Genomic DNA, 22650 nt, shown 5'->3' on the forward strand with positions numbered 1-22650 from the left:
AGCCTCCCAGGCTGTACTGAACAGGCACTTTTTGAGGCTCTTACATTGATTGACTCTTTCTTTGGACTGAAACATGGATCATTATAGTTTGTCCCTTACTTCATTCAAGCTATTGCTTAAATGTTACCTTTATATTGAGGGTTGGTATGATCATCCATTTCCTATTTTCGTACCCATCTCAGTACCTCCATCCCTGGGAAACTTTTCAGAATGAAGCTGGAGTCAAATGCTAACAAAAATAAATAAGTGAAAGAATCCAGGGGGTCTGAAGGAGGGGCTCTAATACTCATATGCTTGGTAACAAGAACTGTCTCAAAAGGCTTTGTTAGACCACATCCTTGTGCAAATCTCACACAGAAAACACTTCCCTGAGGACATCTGCCCAGCAACTGTCTGTATGCACAAAGTTCAACTGAAGTGATTACATCATTACTGGATATGAGCAGTTTTGGGACTGCATGGGACAGGACTCAGACTGGGGGGTGCAGTTAAAGTCTCTGTGAATTAAAAGACATATTATGATTTTAGAGACACTAAAATGAAGGGAAAAAGTATTTTAGAGTCAATTAAATGGATTAGTAATTGAGGGATCTCTTTGTTGTTGTTTTCTCCCATAGGAGGAAAGCAGTAAAGAAGTTGTGTTGTCTGGAAACACGCTGTGCTGTGTGAGTTGGTGCACTCATTTCTGCCGGGTTTCTGTTCTAAAAGGCTCAGGGGTCACTCCAGTTAAACTGGGCTAACTGGGCTGCACAAAATAACCACACAAGAGACACAAGTACCTTTTTCTTTGGGTTGCTGTGACGGCTCCTCTGATCTTAAGAGTCCCCAGAAAGAGAGAGAGCGAGAGCAGGAGAGCATGCGCTGACCCCTTTTATTGAGGAGAAGCTATTCAAAGGAGGCAAGGGGTCAGGTTTCAGGGGGCTGAGTCTATCTTCATGATGTCCACTGTCAGCAGGTTGACTGACACCTGGGTAGGCCACACCCAAGGGCACAGTAAGAGAAGGGGACACACACACACAAGTCACTTCCATGGAAGATTCTATCCTAAACAGGGCAAGGGGTTATATTACAATGGAACAGGTGAGCGTAGCTTCACCCACGGGGCTGTAGCAAGACACACCCATGCACGAGACACCGACCCTCGAACCCAAGAAGGGTAGGGAAAGCTCTGCCACATTTCTGCCACTGAGCGCCTCAACACCCAGCCGGGGGAGTGTAATCCAGTCACCTGTAAGGTTGGTCTCCCACACATTTCATTTATTGGACAAGCTGGGCCATCAGGGACTTTGTAGCTTGTGTTCTTTGGGGTGGGACAGAACTTAATTTTTAAGGGGAATGATTGCCATACTGGTGTTTGGGAATTGGAGCATTCACTATGATTTTGGGCAGATCAATTGTTTGTTTTCACTGTACATTATGCAGGATTAGCAGCCCTAAAATATCTGCTTGATGGTCCTTGTCTGCCCTCTGGAAGTAAGTGAGAGTAATTGCATCCTCACACCTACCCGCTCTGAAATATTGGATTGTGGATCACTTCTCACTTTCTTCAACCAAAGCTTCCCACAGCTTCTGAAGCAATTGCCACGATTTACAGAGTGCTTCTATGGCTGTCATTGAGGACATTTATTTTTGTATTACTGCAATTTCTGTTTGTTTATAAAAATTATCAGAAGTAGGTATATTTATTGTCCCATTTTAATAATGGCAAAAACTAAAGCTTAGAGAGGATTAGTAATTCCTTCAAGGCCACACAGCTAGTGAGTGGTGGATCAGTTTCAAAGTCACAAATTCTTGTAATTAACAATAATTTTTAGACATTTCTGTACAAGAAACCTGTGAAAGTGGCATAGTAAACATATACCCCAACAAGCAAAGGACTGTCTTTTAAATTGTTGCCACAAGGATACTATGTACAAGTTCCACTTGGGGACTCCCTGTTGAAATGGCCTTCAGGCCCCGTGTGGTGAGTATCCTTTGTAGTGTGCACTGTTTATCCTTTGAGGTCAAGTTGACTGTTAAAGGAGCCTAATGAGGCAGGTCTGCTGGCCCAGATGATGACTATGATCCACAGAGTGAGTTTTCAGTCATAGACGTGGTGACAAATCAAAGCACAGGCATTCTTGGAATATGTATGATCTTTGAATGACGATGATTTGAGGGACACAGTCATTTGGGAAAATGAAATTCCAGAGGTTAAAAAATAGCCAGAACCCACATCATCTTCATTTATTAATACTAGCAATTCAAATTGCACAGAAGTTTTGTTGGGATGCACCAGGGATCCCACTTGGCCTTCAAGGCAGAATTTGGCTCCTGGAGGTGTTTTGTGTGGTCCTTTGATTGTACCACACAGATGTCAATAGGCTATGCAGTTGGCAGATTTGGGGGTTGGTGACAACACAGGCAGTTTAACCACAAGCATCCTACATTAAGTCTGGCAGAGCTTTCATGTTCATCCCACGCCCTCCACAGGCATGCAAGTGTTGGATTCCTGGAGTTTACACTTTTTTTTTTCTCCAAGAGAACCTTGAATACTAGCACTCCTGTTCTCAAAAACCCCCAGCCACTTCATGTTCCACCCTTTCAGCCACTCCCAGTCAAAAATACTTCTTCCTTCTGAATTTTTATAAAATTTCAGTGAGTCTCACATGGCATTTCCATCCTGCTGTCTGTACTGTTATTCTTTGTGAATAGTCTTTATGTCATTTAATAAAGTACGTCTTGAAATCTTCAAAGGGATCCTCTCACTTTAGAAATGATAGAAAATACTCATAAGATTTTAGATTGATCACCTCTTCTTTCTTTCTCCTGCTCCTTTGACAGCCTGCTTGCCTTGATTTAGAATTTAGTCTTGGGTTCTGATGCTTACTATTGACTCTGCCTGGTTTTGATGAATCTCTTACAACCAGATTCCCAGTGTTGATGTGCCCTCTCGCTCTATTAACTCTATTCTTGGTAGGACTTGGTGACCTACTTCTGCTTCTCAGTATATGACCCTGGGCTGTGCCCATCTCTTATACTAGGGTTGCTATCCAAAATGAACCTTACTTGTCACTACAGGAAGAACTGGGACAGAATTGAGGATGGGGGTTCACAGAGCAGCCTCCTGTGAGCCCCTTAGTACTTAGAACTTTAGAACTGTTCTTTGTATAGGCAGGTCCTTATGAAAAATTTGTGCATGGAATAAATTTTTTAAAAAAGCAGTTATGATAGCACCTCATTATGAGGAAAATGTGCTTTTATTCTTACGATGAGGCACTATGGTAGATACAGAGGATACAAAGATGAAAAGATATGGTTTCTGCGCTAGTTTGGACCTGGAATGTCCCCTAAAGTCTCATGTGTTGCAGACCTGGTCCTAAGTTGAGTGCACCATTGGGAGGTGGCGGGAACTTTAGGTGGAAGAGATGGATCACTGGGAGAATGGCTTTGAAGGGTATCTTGTCCCCAGCTCTCCGATCTCTCCCCTTCCTGCTCCCAGTCTCCCTCCCTTTCTCTCCCCCTGCCTGGCTCTCTCTGCTTCACGGCTGTCATGGGGTGAGCGGCCTCCCCTGCCACACACATCCTACCACCACCATAAGTTCTACAACTTAATAGATGCTCTATCATCTTTATCCAAGTTCATTACTCAGACTTTTCCTCCAACTGCATGTCCAGTAAAGTGAGACTCCCTGGAAGAAAGGGACTGTGTTAGGGGGTTGACTGCCTTGACTGATGCCCAAAGCAATGGAGTCAGCTGACCTTGAACTGAAACTTCTGAAACCATGATGCAAAATAAATCTTTCCTCCTTCGAGTTGTTTTCTCAGGTCTTGTCGTGGTTATGGAAAGCTAACTAACACAGTCCCTTTCTTCAAGGGAGTCTCACTTTACTGGACATGCAGTTGGAGGAAAAGTCTATGATAAACTTGGATAAAGATAAAGATTAAGTTGTAGACCTTATCCCAAGTCCAGATCCAAAGAAATCTTGAAAATGTTAGGGGAGCTACAATTTTCAGGGTAAGAAAAGTCCTGCTACTAGGAGCAGGTTGATGATTTCCGGATGAGAGGTTTACAAGCTGAAGGATTTGTAAGAGGTGGACATAAAACACACTTGGGGTCATAAGCAAGCTTCACAGGGCTATTCTTTCTAGCCATTGGTTAATTTTTAGAGTTTCTGGTTTAAAAAGAAGATTTGCCTATGAGGATTAAAATAATCACACAGCCTCTTCGAGCTCGTGCTTTCTTATTGAAATGGCATGACTTTTGAAATAACGCGATCTGTTGTGATACACATCCGAAGTTCTGAATTTTATTTTGGAAATGGGGGCCAGATCTTGCTGGTAAATGAACTTTTACATAACACTACAGATGGTGCAGTCAACCTTTTTTGATTACGAAGCAAAATTAAGTGATTGTCCTGTATATAAATTGTAAGTCACGGCTCACAGCATTGCATTGAGTAGGCGGCTTTAAGTAGGTCATCCTCTAATCTAACCAACATGATGCTGTGGCTGCTGTGAGTGGGGAGAGAGATGTGGGTGAGTTGCATGCTGAGGTCCGGGCTGCTGTGTGCCACTCTGTCTCTTGCTCTTGCTAAGCACAAGCCATCTCAATCCTCCTTCACCCAACCTTGTCACTCCAGGGAGTTGCTGTCCCAAGCTGTCGACACTTTCTATGTCAAGGCAGCCTGGCTCAAAGCAACAATTCCAGTAAGTATTAGGTTCTGCTTGAGGGGAGGACGTAAAGGACACTGTAATCCTGGATACCACTGATTTTGCTTTATTTTATTGTAGGAAGACCGCATAAAAAATATACGATTATTAAAAAAGAAAACAAAAAAGCTATTTATGGTAAGATGGGAAGTTCATTTTTAGGTTCTACTAGTTCAATGCTTTTGCCCTGTGTTTTGATTTTTTTCAGAGTCATTAAGTAATAATCCAGGGGATGTTTCAGTGACATTAAAAAGAAAAAAATGACCCAAACTATTCAGACCTTATAAATTATGAACTTCTTGTATCTTATTTGTAGAAAAACTGCAGATTCCAGGAACAGCTTCTGTCCTTCTTCATGGAAGATGTTTTTGGTGGACTCCAATTACAAATTTGCAAGGAAATAGACTTTGTGGAAGATTTTCATAGCCTTCGGCAGAAACTGAGCCGCTGTGTAAGTATGCCTGGCAAATGTGGTGAGTTTGAACCTAGAAAACTACCTAAAAACAGCATGTGGGAAGCTGTCTCCATACCAGCAGGTGAGTAAAGAGGACTTTCTGATTGTTGGCTTGGAGTCCAAAATGAGAGTCCACCACCAGGGAAATAGCATCTTAAAGAACCATGCACAGCTCATGACGGCACTATTTATTAATTCTTAAAGCACCGCACATAGGGCATGTTGAGAAGAGCTGAAACAACATGGAATGGTCCTCAAGTAAATATTCACCTTGTAATCATTCCCTTGTTATACAATGCCCAAGTAATTTCGTCTTTCATTTGACAAGTATTTCTTGAGCACCAATTTGGTGACAAGCACTAAGTCTAGGCTGCTTTCTCTCTTCTGTCTTTTCACCATCTCTCCATCTTCCTCTTTTTCTCTCTCCATGTCTCTTTGTACCATGATGATGGGAGCTTTTAGATTGCTTTTTTTTTAATTATCTATGTTTTTAAAAATTTTTTATTAGTTATTGATGGACCTTTATTTATTTATTTGTTTGTATGTGGTGAAAGTCAAACCCAGCACCTCACACATGCTAGGCAAGCTCTCTACCACTGAGTCACAACCCCAGCCCAAATATCTATGTTTTAATAGTTGTATATATGTTTTTTTGTTTTTTGGTACCATGGACTGAACCTAGGGGCACTTAACCAGTGAGCACACTCCCAGCCTTTTTTGTTTTAAATTTTGAGACAGGGTCTCACTAAGTTGCTTAGAGTCTCCCTAAGTGGCTAAGGCTGGTTTTGGAACTTGCAATCCTCCTGCCTCAGCTGCCGGAGCTGCTGGGATTATAGATAAGCACCATTGTGCCAGGTAATGTATGTTTTTAAAAAAATAGGCACAGTCAAAATCTAAAAAGAAGGAGTGTGTCTTCTTTCATACTTGGATTATTCAAAGCTTCAGAATGGTTCACGGTAAACAATAGGAAATTAACAAGGCAAAAGTGACTGAATTCCTACAGAATCCCACCCACATTAACAAAATATCAATGCTGGCTGGGGGAGTCAGGATCTTTGCAGTGTTAGTTGAATTTCTCCTGTGGGGAGTACAGGAAGGTTTTTATTTCTGAGAGGGAGGATGTCCTTAACCAATGGCTCTCAAGCAGAAGGCCAAGGTATTTAGGTGTTTTGAGTGTGAACTGATCAATTAGGCTAAAAAATTTCAAGACATTTATGTTCTCTTTTTCCTCTTTTGGTTTTGTGTTTATGTCCTTGGGATTTGGACTGAATAGTTTTTCATAAACTCTTATATTCCACTAAAATAACAACAAAGATAAAAAAGAAACAACAACAACAAAAACAAACAACAACAACAAAAACAAACAACAAAACAACAAAAACAACAACAAAACACAAAAACTACAACCTGGTATCTTTCTGTAGAACCCAGAGAAAGTGCTTTGGGTCAGTCCTCATCCCTGAAATAATGGAAACGTGGTCACTTATGTTTATTCTGTATTCAGCCTATAAGTTCATTTTACTAAGGCAGTGAATAATTAAAAATAGTCTCTTACATGTAAATTATGTAATTTTACATTTCTTTACCACCAGCTGATTATGTTGTTATCACTCCTAGTTAGAGTCTTATGCCAACAAAGATGTGAAGAGGAGGAGAATAAGGGAAATAATGAGGCCCATAGCAGACACTGTAGGCCAGGGTGGAGTCACCCAAAAGGACAAGAAAGTGTTTCCCATTGTAGTACCTGTAAACCTGAGCATCCTTTTTTACGGGATTAATGCCAAAGTACTTTCCAGTTCTCCTTTTGCTAGTCTCCTCTGTGGGTGCTCTCCAGGGCACTACCCAGGAGATTTAATTTTCCTTATTCTAAGTGCAAAGCACTACAGGAATCCTTGCCTGATACCGGACATGTATGTGGTCATATGGAACTGGCCAATCCATTTTGTCATTGGTTTGATTTCATTGGCTCAAATAGCTAAACACATAATGATAGCCATAACCCAAACCAAGCAAATTTCTGGAATAAAATTCTGAAAACTTGAATCTGTCTAGCAACTCTGGTTTTCCCTGATTTGTTTTTGAGCAGTTTTTCCTCCAAAGGGACTTCAACCTGTTAATAATTGAGATGCTGTTTTCAGATTCAACGATGCACCGCAGGGTGGAGCTGTGTCACCTCTTAGCGGCTGGCTCCCCCTTGTGGTCGAATTCGAACACAGCATCGCATCAACCTTCCCAAGTGCCATGGGACTCTGGTTTTTCTTGTTCTCCTGCCTCTTACCGAATTTTGAGCGGCAAACATTTGAGATTTCCTTTAGCAATTTTGAAATGTACAAGGCATTATTATTTGCTATATTAATATTACTGTGAAATATATCTCAAAGTAAAAAACGATAATCATGTACTTCTCCTGTCAACTTGAGCCTCACACACACTCTTGCGTCATCCTCTCCCTTCCAACACCCCTTCAGCCTCTGAACCACCATTCTATTCTATGCTATTTTGAGTTCGATTATTTTATATGTCACATCTGAATAAAAACTTGTGTTTTGGTCTTTCTGTGTCTGGCTTAATTCATTTTGCATAAGGTTCACCAATTTCATCCATGTTGTCACAAAGGACAAAAATTATTTTTAAGTTTGAATAGTATCCTATCATATATATATACACACACACACACACACACACACACACACTACATTTTCTTGATGCATTCATCTATGGATGAACACATAGGTGTTACAATGAATATAAGACTGCAAACATCTGTTAGACATATTATTTTGAAATTTTGGGGGTAAATATCCAGAATTGGGCAATTTATTTTTAGAAATGGGATTATATGATGATTTATTTTTAGTTTTTTGAGGAATTCCCATACAGTTTTTCAAAATGGCTGTACTAATTTACATTCCTATCAACAACGTAAAAGCATTTTCTTTTCTCTACATTCTTGCCAAGACTTTTTATCTTTTTTTTTTTTTTTGTGCCATCCTGACACACATGCATTGTGGTTTTGATTTGCACTTTCTTAATGGTTAGTGATGTTGAGCATTTTATCAATATACAATATTTTGAGAAATATCTGTTCAAGTCTCTTGCCCATTTTAAATCAGATTATTTGTTTTCTTTCTATAAAGTTGTTTGTGACCCTTTTATATTTTGCCCTAAGGATATTAATGCCTTATAGGATATATGGATTGCAAAAAAATAAGATATATGGATTGCAAATATTTTCTCCAGTTCATAGGTTGTCTCTCCTCTGATGTATCCTTTGTTGTACAGAAGATTTTATTTTTATGTAATTCCATTTGCTTTTTTTTTGCATGTGCTTTTGGGGTTTATTCTTCTGCATATGGATATCTAGTTTTCCCAATACCATGATGACTATCCTGTTTTTTTTTTTTTTTTATGGTGCTGGGGATTGAACTCAAGGCAAGCACTCTACCAGTTTAGCTATGTCCCCAGCCCACTGTCCTGTTCCTAATGCATGTGCTTTGCACCTTTGCTGGAAATTGCTTGACTACATGCTTGCATTCATTACCAGCCTTTCTGTTCTGTCTGATTGGTTGATGAGTCTGTTTTTAAGCTAATGCCAGGCTGTTTTAATTACTATTGCTTTTGTAGTGTAGTTTGAAATCAGATAGTGTTGTCACTCATTACTATTTGACAAAAGCAAAGAAATGAATCATTGCCATCTTTTGAGATGTTATGGATTTATATTTGGTGGGTAGTCATCAACTGGGTGGGATTTCATATTTTTTCCTTTCTTTCCTTCACTTTTTTCTTTTTATTTCCTTCCTTCCTCTAATCCTTTTTGCCTCCCTAAACATATTTTAAAAATGTTACATGTGCCTGTTCCAGGACATTTTGTCAAATGGCCAAGTTGTAAAGTGACCTTGTTGAATTTACTTTCATTTTCTGATTTACTTTTAGTTGAACAGCTCTAATGCTGTCTTCATAAGAAAGAAGTTCTTCTTTTTGAGGGCTTCTCTGTCTCCATTGCAAGTTTGGTATTAGAGATGAAATAGCAGAGAGAAGGGAGACGGGGACAAAAAAGTCATAAGAATTGAATGTTTCTGAGCATGAACATTTTTATGAATAATATTTAACATTGATCTACATATATGTGTGTATATATGTACATATATATGATGAATTCTCCATAGTCAATACATTTATGTACTAATTTTGATATTAGAATGATAGTGTTAATTGTAACAAATATGCCCCCCAAATTTGGTGATTTCACCTGTTCAGCCTTTATTTCATAGGAGCCCACTCAAGTAGAAGTACAGTCAGGGCTCTCTGGATGGAATCACTTTCCTCTACATTATGAGTCAGAGATGTAGGTTTCTTCTAGATTATGGCTGTGCCATTCCTGAACTATCTGCATTTAGTGTGTGGCAGGCTGATAGGAGCAGGAAGAAGCCTTATCCATTTCAGATAAGCGTTGCTTCCAAAATGATAGGTATTATCCTGATCCCATTCCATTGGTAAGAACTAGTCACATGGCCATAAATAATTGCAAAGATTTCTGAGAAATGTTGTCTCATATATGGCTAGAAAGAAGAGAAGAAAATTTTGATTCATAGGTAGTAGTCTCTGCTAATTATTCAAGAATTGTTCATTCATATTTACAACCAGGGCTACTCCTATAGTGGATCTTTCTGCAAATTAGAAAAAGAATGTAGACTCTCTGTTCACAATCCCATTCTAGTCTGTGGCCACTATTCTAACTTTTAGTTACTTACCATGTAAGAAAGGCAGGTTAATATTTAATTCTCTGTCTACCAGTTTTTGAGACAAAGGATTAGTTTTTCTAATATTCTTCTATGATGTCTAACAAATTATTACTTTTGTTGTCATTTCTCTGTTTCATTATTAACTCATGGTTTAATTAAAAAAAACATTTTTGTGAAAGCTTTCTGATTTCTCTAAACCACCCGCCTTTGGGGCATCTTTGCAGGTCCTCTTATATTAGCATCTTCTTGAGCCACTCTTAGGATACATATGACACTAGAAAGTTATGATAGACTCCAAGGGCCAGAGTCCTTAGTACCACTGTTTTTGAATATCATCTCATTGTCTCTGGTAACATTCTGCACATTTTGCAGCAGCTAATAAAAATTACATTTTCCAATTAGTTTGATTTGGGTAATTTGGTTTAGTTAGTTTGATGGTATAATTGTTAAAATAAAGTTATGTGTAAAGAAGACATTTAAAGATTCTTATAGAACTCATACTCTCAGACTTGAAAGGGAATTGAACAGTTGCCTCATTGGATTCATAAAATAACTTGCCTAATTGCTAGTGATCAAAGTTGAAACTGAAAAAAAAATTTCCATTAGTTTTCAAGATTTCATCATCTACTTTAATTAGCATTTTGAGAGCCTGAAGAGTAATTGTGAAATTAGAAAGGCACATCTTCCATATTTATTATGTCTAATTACATTTAAAATCTGATGTCTTGGCAAATATGATATTTGTGTTTCTATTTCTTATAAACAGTTTGAAAAATAATTTGTATCATAAATTGCAATTAGCTTACCAACTTGTGAATTATCCTTCATCTTTGTAATGTCAATTTTTAAAATTGCAATTGCTTCAACTGTTAAAGCAAGAAAGAGGAAGTGAAACCAGTTTTGTCTTATTCTTTCAGTAACTGAGAAGTCCAAAACCCATCTCTTTAACAATAACAGTAGTCTCCTTGTGAGGTTGTTTGGAGAATTAAACAAAAGAATGTCAAAGTGCCTAGCATATCATGGTTTTGGAAAATTGTCTGCTTTCTATACACAGACCATTGATTTACTTTCAGTTACATTTTCTCAACAATTTCTGAGAGTGGTTCTCTTAAATAAGCGAATAACTTTTTAGTACTTTATATTAGTGCTACCATGTATGTGTATAATTTACAGTAGTACTTTGATTTAAAAATGAAGAAATCATTATGAGTAATTGGTTTTAATCTTAATAAATATGTTTTCTCATTATGTTATAGAATACTTCTGCCAACAATGCCGTTCCTGGGTTAATGATATATATTACCCCTGTCAAAATGATGAGGCACAGCTCTCTGGCTGGGTTAAGAATTTTCACAAGCTAAATTATATAGACTCATTCTACTGAGTGGTAATTACATCGAGAAATTTAAAAGATCTGCAATAAAGTTTCCCTACCCTTATATCTGTATGTAAATAAGGGTTTTGAAAACTCTAATTCTTTTCCTCTGGTTAAAACATGGAAAAATATTTTGTAATGGTCTAAGATTATTCTATGTAGGCAAAATTATCTATGCTTATCCATATCAGATCATTCTTCCAGTTATAGAGAATATATAAATTAAATCATGTTTTATGAGCTCTTCTGTTACATATTTACTTAGCTGTTAGATATTTATCATTTGTTTTGTTAAAATTAAATGTCTGTGGAATTTGGTTTTGCAGAGAGACACTGGCTAATAGTTTGGTTACTCTTTCCTCTTTTCATGAAAACTTTTTTTAAATACAGTATTTTTTTTGAATAATGTTACTTTGTTATTTTCTTTTTGACTTTTCCATAAGGCTTCTTGGTCTCAGTAGTTTTGTGTTGTGTCCTAGTGCCTTTCCTTTTGCCAAACTGATATTTATTTATTTAGTTCTTTTTCAAAACAGGCTATACTAGCACACACTTTTCTCAATTGTTACTTTGAAAGCACCTTGGATAATATTTGTAGGACCTCACATGAAAAATTGTGCAAAAAAATCATTGAATAAGATTTGCTTAAAAGTCTTCATTTAGTGTCATATGATATAATGATGACATTTATTTAGTCTTTAATCCCTTATTTATCATTTGTATTTTGGGAAAAAACGTTTCTGGAAATCAAGACCATGACCACAAGTAGGAACTATTTAGCTATCAAGATCGACAGAAACCCTGCCCAAATTAACAAAAACAACAAAGAAAGGTGGTTGTGATCCAATCTGAAGTATGCTGGGATAAATAAAAAAATATAAGCTCTTATATATATTTTTTTCATTTCCACAATGGCTATATGTTTATAACATGACATAGTATAATAAAATTCTTTTTTCCCCAAACACATGAAGATATCAGGAACACAAATTAAGAACTGTATTATGTATTTATGTGGTTATTTTAAACAAAGTTTTGGTGCTCACTAATGTCTGGGGCATGTTTCAAACTTTTACTAAGCCAGAAGGCTGTGGATGCTGGGGCAGTAGGCTGATGTTTGCATTTCTTTTGCAAACATTTATTATTAACAAGCATTTATTTGATGAACACTCTTCCAGAGCTTGGGGATTCACCAAAAATTGACAGTTAATTTCTCTGTCCTCACGAAGTTCACTGAAAATGCTTCCAGCCAGCCTCTGCTGGTGTCAGATTGTGATAGGGGCTACAAAGGGAGCAGACATCAGAAGTGCTGCCAGGAGGGTGGAAGTTGGGGTTGTAACTAAAATAGGTTCTTCTGGGGATCTCAGCTGGGACCTGAAATATGTTTAATAGTCTGCTCTCTTCAGCCTTGGAACACTTGCTTCCTCTGCCTACTGGTCCCTTCTCTCTGCTCCTTCCACTCATTCTTCAAGATGCACCTTGCTTCTTTCCTAGAAGCCTTCTGGATTCCACAGTCAGATTTCCTCTCCTCTGTCTCTATTATCCAGCTGTAATTTTGTTTCCATCACAGTAGTTATCACATAGTACTGTAATTTTGCTTTGCTCTGACTCTTGGCAGACTGTGAGCCATCATGTATGTCCTGAGGCAATTTTTTTTTTTTTTTATCATGTAGGGTACTTTTATACAGAATGGTGTGTTTCATTGTGGTATAATTGGTACGCGCATACAACATTATTTGATCAGCTTCACACCCTTCATTTTCCTTCCTTCCTCCCCTGGCTTTCTTCTGCCCTATTGGTCTTCCTTCCTCTTTCATGAGATCCCTTTTTTCCTTTTCTTCTCTGCTAATTTCTACTATTGTATGAGAGAAAACACACATTACTTATCTTTCTGAGTCTGGTTTATTTTGCTCAGCATGATACTCTGTAATTTCATTCTTTTTTTTTATGGACGAATAAAACACCGTTGTGTGTGTATGTATATATTTTTTCTTTATTCATTGATCTGCTTGCTGGGTTGGACACATAGGCTGATTCTGTGATTAGGCTTTTGTGAATTTATGCTGATAAATGCGAATATGCATGTATTTCTGTTATTCTTTTGGATAAATACCAAGGAAATGCATTGCTGGATCAGATGGTGGTTGTATTTTTAGTTTCTTGAGGAACCTCCATACTGATTACCATAGTGGCAGTACTAATTTACATTCCTACTGGCAGTGTACAAGAATTCTTTTTTCTTTGCTAGCATTCACTGTAATTTGTATTCTTGATGATTGCCATTCTGATTTGAGAGAGATGGATTCTCCATGTAGTTTTTATTACCCTGAGGTCTAAAGATGCAAAATATTATTTCATATAATTTTTGACCATTTGTATTTCTTTTGAGAAGTGTCTATTCAGTTCACTTGCCCATTTATTGTTTGGATTATGTTTTAGTCAGTTTTTTTTTTTCTGCTGTGACTAAAACACCCACCAGAGGAGGAAAAGTTTATTTGGGGGCTCACAGTTTCAGAGGTCTTAGTCCTTAGAAGGTTGGTTCCATTCCTTAGAACTCCAGGTGAGACAGAACATCATGGTGGGAGAGTGTGGCAGAGGGGAGCAGCTCTGCTACATGATGATCAGTAACGGGGAGAGAGAGAGAGAGAGAGAGAGAGAGAGAGAGAGAGAGAGAGAGAGAGAGAGAGAGAGAGAGAGAGATACCCCAAAGTTCCCCAATGAACCACTTCCTCCAGCCACACCCCATCTGCCTCCAGTTACCAGCCAATTAATCCCATCAGGGATTAATTCACTGATTAGGTTAAGCCTATAACCCAGGCATTTCTTCTTTGAACCTTCTTGCATTGTCTTGCATGTGAGCTTTTGGGGGACACCACAACTAAACCATAACGGGTTATTTGTTTTTATGGTGTGGAGTTTTTTTTAAGTTCTTTATATATTCTGGATATTAATCCTCTGTAGGAAGAGTAACTGGCAAAGATTTTCTACTGTTCCAAAGGTTTTCTGTTCACTTTGTCAATTGTTTCTTTAGCTGTTCAGGAGCTTTTTAATTTGGTGCCATTTATTAATTCTTGGTATTATTTCCTGAGCTACAAGAGTCCTGCTAAGAGACTGGTTGCCTGTGCCTGTGTGTTCAAGTGTTCCACCCCCGCCCCCCTTTTTTCCTAACAGTTCTAAAGTTCCTGGTAATATACCTAGGTCTTTGATCCATTCTGAGTTGACTTCACAGGGTAAGACATAGCAATCTAATTTCATTCTTCTACCTGGGGAGGTGCAGTTTTCCCCATGTTAAAGAGGCTGTTTTTCCTCTGAGGCATGTTTGTGGCACCTTTGTCAAGAATCAGATGACTGTAGTTTTGTGGGTTTGTCTCTGAGTCTTCCATCCTGTCCCATGGATCTATGTATCTGTTTTTATGCCAGTGCCATGATACTTTTGTTTCTATGGCTCTGCTGTATAATTTGAAATCAGGCATTTTAATACTTCCAGCATTACTCCTTTTGTTCAGGGCTACTTGGGCTATTCTGGATCTTTTTTGTCTTCCATAATGAATTTTAGGACTGTTTTTTTCTGGTTCTGTGAAAAATGCTGTTGGTAATTTCATGAGGACTGCATTAATTCTGTAGATTGATTTTGGTAGGCTAGTTCAACTATATCAATTCTGCCTCTTTATGAATATGGGCCACTTTCCATTTTCTAGTGGCTAATGTCTTCAATTTCTTTCTTTAGTGTTCTATGATTTTCATTGTAGAGGTCATTTACCTTCTTGGTTAGTTCATTCCTAGAGTTTTTCTTTCTTTCTTTCTTTTTTTTTGTACTATGGTGAATGGAATTGTTTTCCTTATTTCTTTCTCAGCCAATTCATTATTGGTGTTTGAAAAAGCTACTGCTTTTGTATATTACTTTTGTATCCTGTTATGTTGCTGAAATGTCTTACCAGCTCTAGAAGTCTTCTGATGGAACTGTCAGGGTCCATATCATCTGCAAATAAAGATAATTTGATTTCTTCCTTCTCTATTTGTATCCCTTTTATTCATTCTCTTGCTTAATTGTTCTGTGTTAAATTTGAAGTGCTATATTGAATAGGGTGGTGAGAGTGGACATTCTTGTCTTGTTCTTGATTTTAGAGGAAATGCTTTCAGTATGATGTTGGCTTTAGGTTTGTCATATACAGACTTTATTATGATGAAGTAAGTTCCTTCTAACTATTCTCTTTAGGATTTTTATCATGAAGGGGTAATAAATTTTGTCAAAGACTTTTTCTGCATCTATTGCGATGATCATGTGATTTCTGTCCTTGATTTTATTTACATTACATATCAAATTATTGATTTGTGAATTTTGAGTCATTATTGGATTCCTGGGATGAAACCAGCATGATCATGATTATAATCTTTTTAATGTGTTGCTAAATTTGGTTTACAAATTTTTATTTTTATTTTTTGTACTGGGGATTTAACCCAGGGCTGCCTAACCACTGAGCCACATTCCTCAGACCCTTTTTTGTAGTTTTTATTTTGAGACATGGTTTTCTAAGCTGCTTAGGGCCTCAATAAATTGCTGAGGCTGGCTTTGAACTCGTGATCCTCCTGCCTCAGCCTCCTGAGTTGCTGGGATTACAGGTGCACCACCATGCCCAGCTCACAGGTATTTTATTAAGGATTTTTTTTAAATATATATATTCATCAAGGGCATTGGTATGTAATTTTCTTTCCTTGATTTCTTCTTATCCAGTTTTGGTATTAGGGTGATACTGGCTTCATAGAATGAGTTTGGACACTTTCCCTTCCTTTCTATTTCATGGAGTAATTTAAGGAGCATTGGTATTAATTCTTCAAAAAATCTTGTAAAATTTAGCTGTGAATCCATCTGGTCCTGCTTTTCTTCATTGGGAGTTTTTTTTTTTTAAATTACTATTTCAATCTAATTGCTTGTTACTAGTTTGTTTGTTTTCTGTATTCCCTAGGTTCAATTTAGATATGTTGTAGATGTCTAGAAATTCTCCAATTTATTGGATTGTAGGTTTTGAAAATAGTCCCTAATGATCATGTGGATTTCAATGATGTCTGTTGTAATATCCCGTTTGTTGTCTCTAATTTTGTTAATTTGGGTCTTTTCTCTCATTCTTTAAATTAATTTGGCTGACAGTTTATCAATCTTGTTTGTCTCTTCAAAGAACCAATCCTTTGTTTCATTGATTATTTGTAGTTTTTTGTTTATTATCTAGTTCCTTAATTTCAGTCTGATATTTATTACACTTCTTTCCTTTTATTGCTTTTGGGATTGGTTTATTTTTCATTGTCTAAAAATTTGTGATATATAATTAGGTTATTATTTGAGATTTTTCTGATTTTTTAGGATGGGTACTCATAGCTTCATAAGCCTTCTTCTAATAATCGCTTTCACTGCATTCCACAGATTCTGGAATGTTGTATTTCCATTTTTGTTCGATTCTAGGAATATTTTAACATTCTCAATATTTCTTCAATGACCCAGCCATCATTGAAAAGTATCTTTTTGAATTAATATATCATGGAGTTTTTAGTTTTTCTTGCTATTAACTTAAATTTCATTTCATTATGATCTGAAAAGATGCACGATATTATTTCAATATTTTGTATTGGATAAGATTTGCTTTATGGCCTAATGAAGAATCAATTTTGGAAAAAATTCTATGAGTGACTGAAAAGAAAGTACATTCAGCTGTTGTTGGAAGAAATATTCTGCTAATGTCTGTTAAGTCCCCTTGATTTATAATATAGCTTAAATCTGTTCTTTGTTGTTCGGCCTGGATGACCTATCAATGAGAGTGTTGTTCTTAAAATCTCCTATTATTATTGTGATGGGCCATCTGTCCCTCTATATTGATCAATGTTTTATGAAATTGGGTGCACCAATGTTTCGAGCACCAATATTTACATTTGTTATATCATCTTATTTCCTTGACCAACACATAATTTCCTTCTTTGCCTCTTCTGATGCATTTTTCTTTTTTTTAAAAAATATTTATTTTAGTTTTCGGTGGACACAACATCTTTGTTGGTATGTGGTGCTGAGGATCGAACCCGGGCCATATGCATGCCAAGCAAGCGTGCTACTGCTTGAGCCACATCCCCAGCCCCGATGATGCATTTTACTTTGAAGTCTGCTTTGTCTGATAGCAGAGTAGCTAGTCCTTCTTGCTTCTGAATTGCTTTTGCATGGAACATCATTTCCCATTCTTTGACTTTCAGTTTGTGAATGTCTTTGCCTGTAAGATATATTTCCTGGTGTGATTTATTCTTTCTGTGCCTCTATTTTTTTGTCTTTCTTTTTGAATAAAGGATTACTTTAATCATCTTCCAAAATTCTGGCTTAGTAGTCATGAATTCCTTATCTCAGAAGTTTTTATTTAAATTTTTGAAGAATAGCTTTTTGAAGAATGATTTTGAAGAATAGCTTTGCTGAATATAGTAGTCTAGGTTGGTAGTTGTTTTCTTTTAGGTCTTGAAATACATAATTGCATGCTCTCCTGGCCTTTAGAGTTTCTGCTAAAAAATCTTCTGTTATTCTGATGGGTTTTCCTTTGTAATTTACTTGTTTCCTCTCTCTTACAACTTTTAAGATTCTTTCCTTGTTCTGAATTTTTGACTTTTTGGTCCTGTTTATTTGGGGTTCTAAGTGCTTTGAATACCTGAATGTTAATCTCATCCACTGAATAAGTTTTCTATACCATTAGTCTGTATTTCTGGTCCTTCTTCAAGATCTATGGGTCCTTTGGTCTTTTAATGTTGTCCCAGAGCTCTTGAATACTCTGCTCATAGTTTCTTATTTTTTCTTTATTACTGTCTGAGTGTTCTAAAACAACAAGCTTGTCTTCAAGCCCCGATTTTCTTTCTTTTGCTTCATCTAGTCTGTTGGTTAGGTTTTTACTAAAATGTTCATTTGATTTATTAAATTTTTCATCACCATGATTATTGTTTAGTTATTTTTCAGAATCTTTTTTATTGATATATTCTTTTATAACCTGTACTTTCTCCCTTAGTTCATTGCTTATTTTTTATTCACTAATCATTTTAATAATAAATTTTTAAAAAATAATTCATTGTATTACATTTCATCTACTTCAATATCTGAATTTGGTTACTTGGGAGCTATGAACTTTTGGAGATGTCTTGTTTGCTTATGTCCTCATGTTTCCTGTGTTTCTGTTGTTGCTTGCACATGTATTGTGGTGGATTTGACTTCCTCTGCTGTGTGAGTGTCTTTTCAGTGAGTAGTTTTCTCTTTACAACATTCCCTGCATGGGGGTATAGCTCAGCATCAAAGCACCCAATTGTAATGATGAAATTGTTCAATCACCAGCACCACTCATTATGCAGCCATACCTTTATCAACTTCTTTCAATCTCAGGCAGCCAGTATATACTGGGTACCTCAAGTCCATAATTTATCCCTCTCTGTAAGGTACTTTTCTAAATGAATGAAATATAGCAGCACTATATGGTAGAGGCACAATTGTATGCCAAGTATATACCAAGTTTGCAATAAACATGTGTTGATTTAATGGTGAATGATAAGCTGGAGTCTATGATAAGCATGCAGTGTTTTTTTATTGCATGACTTTCCTCACACTTTTCTTTGATTAGTTCTCTAGTTATTCTGTTACTACAAATAATTTGCCTCTAGTTTAAATCATGTCTATTTCAGTTGAATTTTCAGCCATGTTTGGTCATTCAGTGGTTTTTATAATGATACTACTAACCCTTTTGTCATGTAGCCCAATTTTAGCAACTGCAAGAGTATACTGAAAAATTTTTTAAAAATGAGAGCATTCTTTTAGAAAGCCCTCCTTTCAGATAAGTCCTCCTTAGTTATGGTGGTGAAGTCTAGCTATCCTACCAGATCTGTAGAATAAAAACACCTGTTGGCTGACTTTTGCCATGTATTATCCTTCATCCACTTCCATTTCATGAATTTTAACTGTTATCTTTCTTGATGTGCCTCTATTCTATTTTGTCACTAGGATACAGCCTCTTGTGAGACTTTAAGTAAATGACTAAACTACCTGAACTGTAGTTTCACTTTTGCAAATTGTGAATAACCAATCTATAAAGTCTCCTTGGTCAATTCGAATGCAAAAGTTTTATGAATAAAAACTAAGTGAATAAATTAGACGTTTCCAACTTTTCCTTCTCTTCCCTTTTCTTTAACCCTATAAAAATTTGTGAGAGAATAGAAGAAGATGTTAATTGTTTTCCTATTTTATTCCTCAGTGATCTCTGCACTCAGATAGGGTTTTAAAGCATAACTGCACAAAGGGAGACTGGCATCTTCTCCTGACCAGGCTACCAGCCAGCTTCTCAAAATATCAGCTCACTCCTGGAGCAATTAATAAGAAATTCTTGGGAGTTTTCTCCTGATAATCCACACTGAACATTGTACTGTAAATTGTATGTGACAGCTGGGGTGAGTTTTCAAAAAGTAAACATTTCTTGTCCTTCTCCTATCTTCCATACTTCCAACAGCTCTCTTTCTCAACTGCTCCAGCCATGCTTTCATTTTTCCAGTGTCTAGAAGGCACTGATCTCTTCCCTGCTCAGGCCTTGGCAACATCTTTCCCTCTGTCTAAGTCACTCTGCCTCTGTTTCTTCTCCAACTTCCTCTCTCCTCTCCTTGCTTTCTCAGACAGCCCAAACTGGCTCCTTCTCATTTTTTCAGATGTTATTTTAAATGTTCTATTTCAAAGGAGCCCTCTGTAACCACCCAATTGAAAGTTGGTTATTACTATAAATCTCTATCACAGAGCACTGTGTATTGCAAACATAGCTTTAATTGTAATTTGCAAATTTTCATTTTTGTACTCTTATTTATCATCTTATTCCCTCTGAAACTGTAAGTTCTGTGAGAACAGGAACCATATCCAGTGACCAGAACATAATACTTGCTCAATAAACATTTGTTGAATGGATGGAAGAGCATTATAAGTGCATCTTCAGGGGCTGGGGTTATGGCTCAGTGGTAGAGAGCTTGCCTAGCATGTGCGAGGCACTGGGTTTGATTCTCAGCGCCACATAAAAATAAATAAATAAAATAAAGGTATTGTGTACAACTACAACTGAAAAGAATTAAAAAAATAAGTGCATCTTCAACAATTTTATCTGTACTTATTGTTGATTTCTTAGATATCCTGTGCTTTACCAGCTAGAGAGGTGACATCCATTACCAGAATGAAAAGAACGTTTTATGGGGTAAATATTTCAAATTCTTGTTTTTGAATGATTTGTTTTCTTCACTATGAAAGACTTCTTCTTTTATATTTTTTACTTTATCTGCAGATTGGAAACAAAGGAATCTATAAAGCCATCAGTGAACTGGATATTCTTCTGTCCTGGATTAAAGAACTGTTAGAAAGCATTCAGTAAATCAAGGGCCCAAACACATTGATTTGATAGTTATTTTGAAATACAATGATAATAATTAGAAATAAATTTATAACAGCATTCTTCTTTAAAAATTTTGTACACATTTCTGATAATAAATTAGGTAATTCAGAATAGATGAGAGAGATTTAAAGTAATAAAGTCTTGGAAATAAGTAAATTGTCAATAACTTGTACATTTTCTATGTTTTTAAAGAATATCTTGGCTCTATTTTGTTATTTACAAGTGTATAGTAAAAATTTAATTTAAAGATGTACAAACTGAGTTAACTCACATATTATTTGTGGAAGAAAAATGACAAATTACTGGGATATGATATAATGCTGTGGAGACATAAATAGATGCTATATACATGGTATTGTCTACTTAATGGTCTGATAGTTATTAATTATGCCCAGTGTGAACTTAGCTCTTAACTGGTTTTGATTTTAATTGAATGGTGTTTCTTTCTCCTGGATATCCTTTCCATGATAGCATACTTTAATTTCATTGGTTGCAATAGATAATGATAAGATCAGATCAAATAGAACATACTGGTCAACTACCTATTCGGAATGATTTACTAGGAACATCTTTGACAGATAACCCAAGCTGGAAAGACCACAAGCAGTCAAGTTGAAATGATGCTGAAGCTCGATAATGCTCCTTCCGGGTGTCATAAAATTTGGAAAGTCGCCAGAGGCCAAGTCAAAGTAAAAATGTAGCTCAGATGTCACACAATCAATTTTTGCAAGGGCTAAAAACCTAATTTTCACAGTTAGATTTTCTGTTAACTGAGTAATATGGCATGGCCACTGTTTCTTATAAAAGGGACCCTGCTTCACTGTTATTGGCACATGGCAGTAGAAGACATGGGCTGTTTCTGACCTCATGGCCTGACAGCCAGCTAGGTCACTCTCAGGACATTCATAACATTCTCCTGTGTGCAGACAATACTGATTTGGTGTCTAAGATCTTCACCCATGATGTACTTGGAAAACTTCATTTATTTTCCTACCATCCAGTTCTTTTCAATCATATGGTGCTTAGGCTGTTCACTAAGTACCATCCTCTCTTGATTGATCTTGTATTTCAAAGTCACCTCTTTCTGCTTTCCCCATCAACTGTGATCCCTTATCTTGCTCTATGCAGACCTCTTTACTAGACAAGACCTTAGGATAGGGAAGATGTGGTGATGGGTTGGGGATCTGGGGGAGCGCTTGGAGGACTATCTTCATTTAACATTCAATGCAAGGCTTCCTGAGTAGGCTCTGAGGCCATCAGCAGTGGGACAGCCTTCTTTCCTCAGGAACATTTGACAGAGCTGGAATCTGGGGACTCAGAAACTTGGTCCCTGGTTTTGCCTTGTATCAGAGAGGAGACTGTGTACTCACAGCCTCTCCTTACCCCACTTTTAGTACATTATGGGAATAGCTCCCTCATGGCTGAGTCTCACTGTGCTGGACTTCCATAGGTCCCCAGTGTCCAGTCTTGCTGACAAGTCATTTTTAATCTGACCATTACTTAGGGTCTCTAGACTTCAGTGAGGCTGGGAAACATTCTTCTGACAGTCAGCAAAGAAATGGACTTTAGGTCTTTAAGGATAACATTTCACCTACCTCCCTAATATTTTTAGGCAACTAAAGTCAATATTTTAGTTTGATTGTTTCCCAAATTGTTTTGTTTGCCAAGAACAGTCAAAATGACATTATCTGGGATTCCCATGGAAAATAGCATCCCTTAGGATTAAGTGAGTAAAATCTCTCAGGGGGAAACAAGACAGTCAAGTTAGCACTCGGTCTTATACAGTTAACATATATACCAGAAAATTAGAAGTTAAAAAGTGGACCAGTCTTCAAGTCTATAAAGTTAAGATAACACACCAGGAGATCGGAGGTTGAGAAGCCAGTTCAGCCTTCTGAGACCCTGTGGTCAGTAGAAATACCAAGAAGCTAGAGGCAGACAAGTTTACTAAAAAGAGACAGGACAACA

The 22650-nt window shown here is 36.9% G+C and overlaps 1 protein-coding gene across 1 annotated transcript; it reads left to right on the top strand.

Moving 5' to 3' along the window:
* Positions 1–4512: 4512 nt before the first annotated feature.
* Positions 4513–20661, top strand: Il26 (interleukin 26). The gene is made up of 5 exons (XM_026386589.1): positions 4513–4689; positions 4774–4830; positions 5009–5143; positions 20422–20487; positions 20575–20661. The coding sequence occupies exons 1-5, from the start codon at positions 4513–4515 to the stop codon at positions 20659–20661; spliced, it is 522 nt and encodes a 173-aa protein (XP_026242374.1).
* Positions 20662–22650: the final 1989 nt, after the last annotated feature.

The sequence above is a fragment of the Urocitellus parryii genome, chromosome 5, assembly GCF_045843805.1.
Source record: "Urocitellus parryii isolate mUroPar1 chromosome 5, mUroPar1.hap1, whole genome shotgun sequence".
NCBI lineage: Eukaryota > Metazoa > Chordata > Mammalia > Rodentia > Sciuridae > Urocitellus > Urocitellus parryii.

Coding starts and splice junctions, on each gene's coding strand:
- Il26 (XM_026386589.1), top strand. CDS start 4,513: ATGTGGGTGAGTTGCATGCTGAGGTCCGGGCTGCTGTGTGCCACTCTG. Junction 4,690..4,773: donor GGCTCAAAGCAACAATTCCA/GTAAGTATTAGG, acceptor ATTTTATTGTAG/GAAGACCGCATAAAAAATAT. Junction 4,831..5,008: donor AAACAAAAAAGCTATTTATG/GTAAGATGGGAA, acceptor TCTTATTTGTAG/AAAAACTGCAGATTCCAGGA.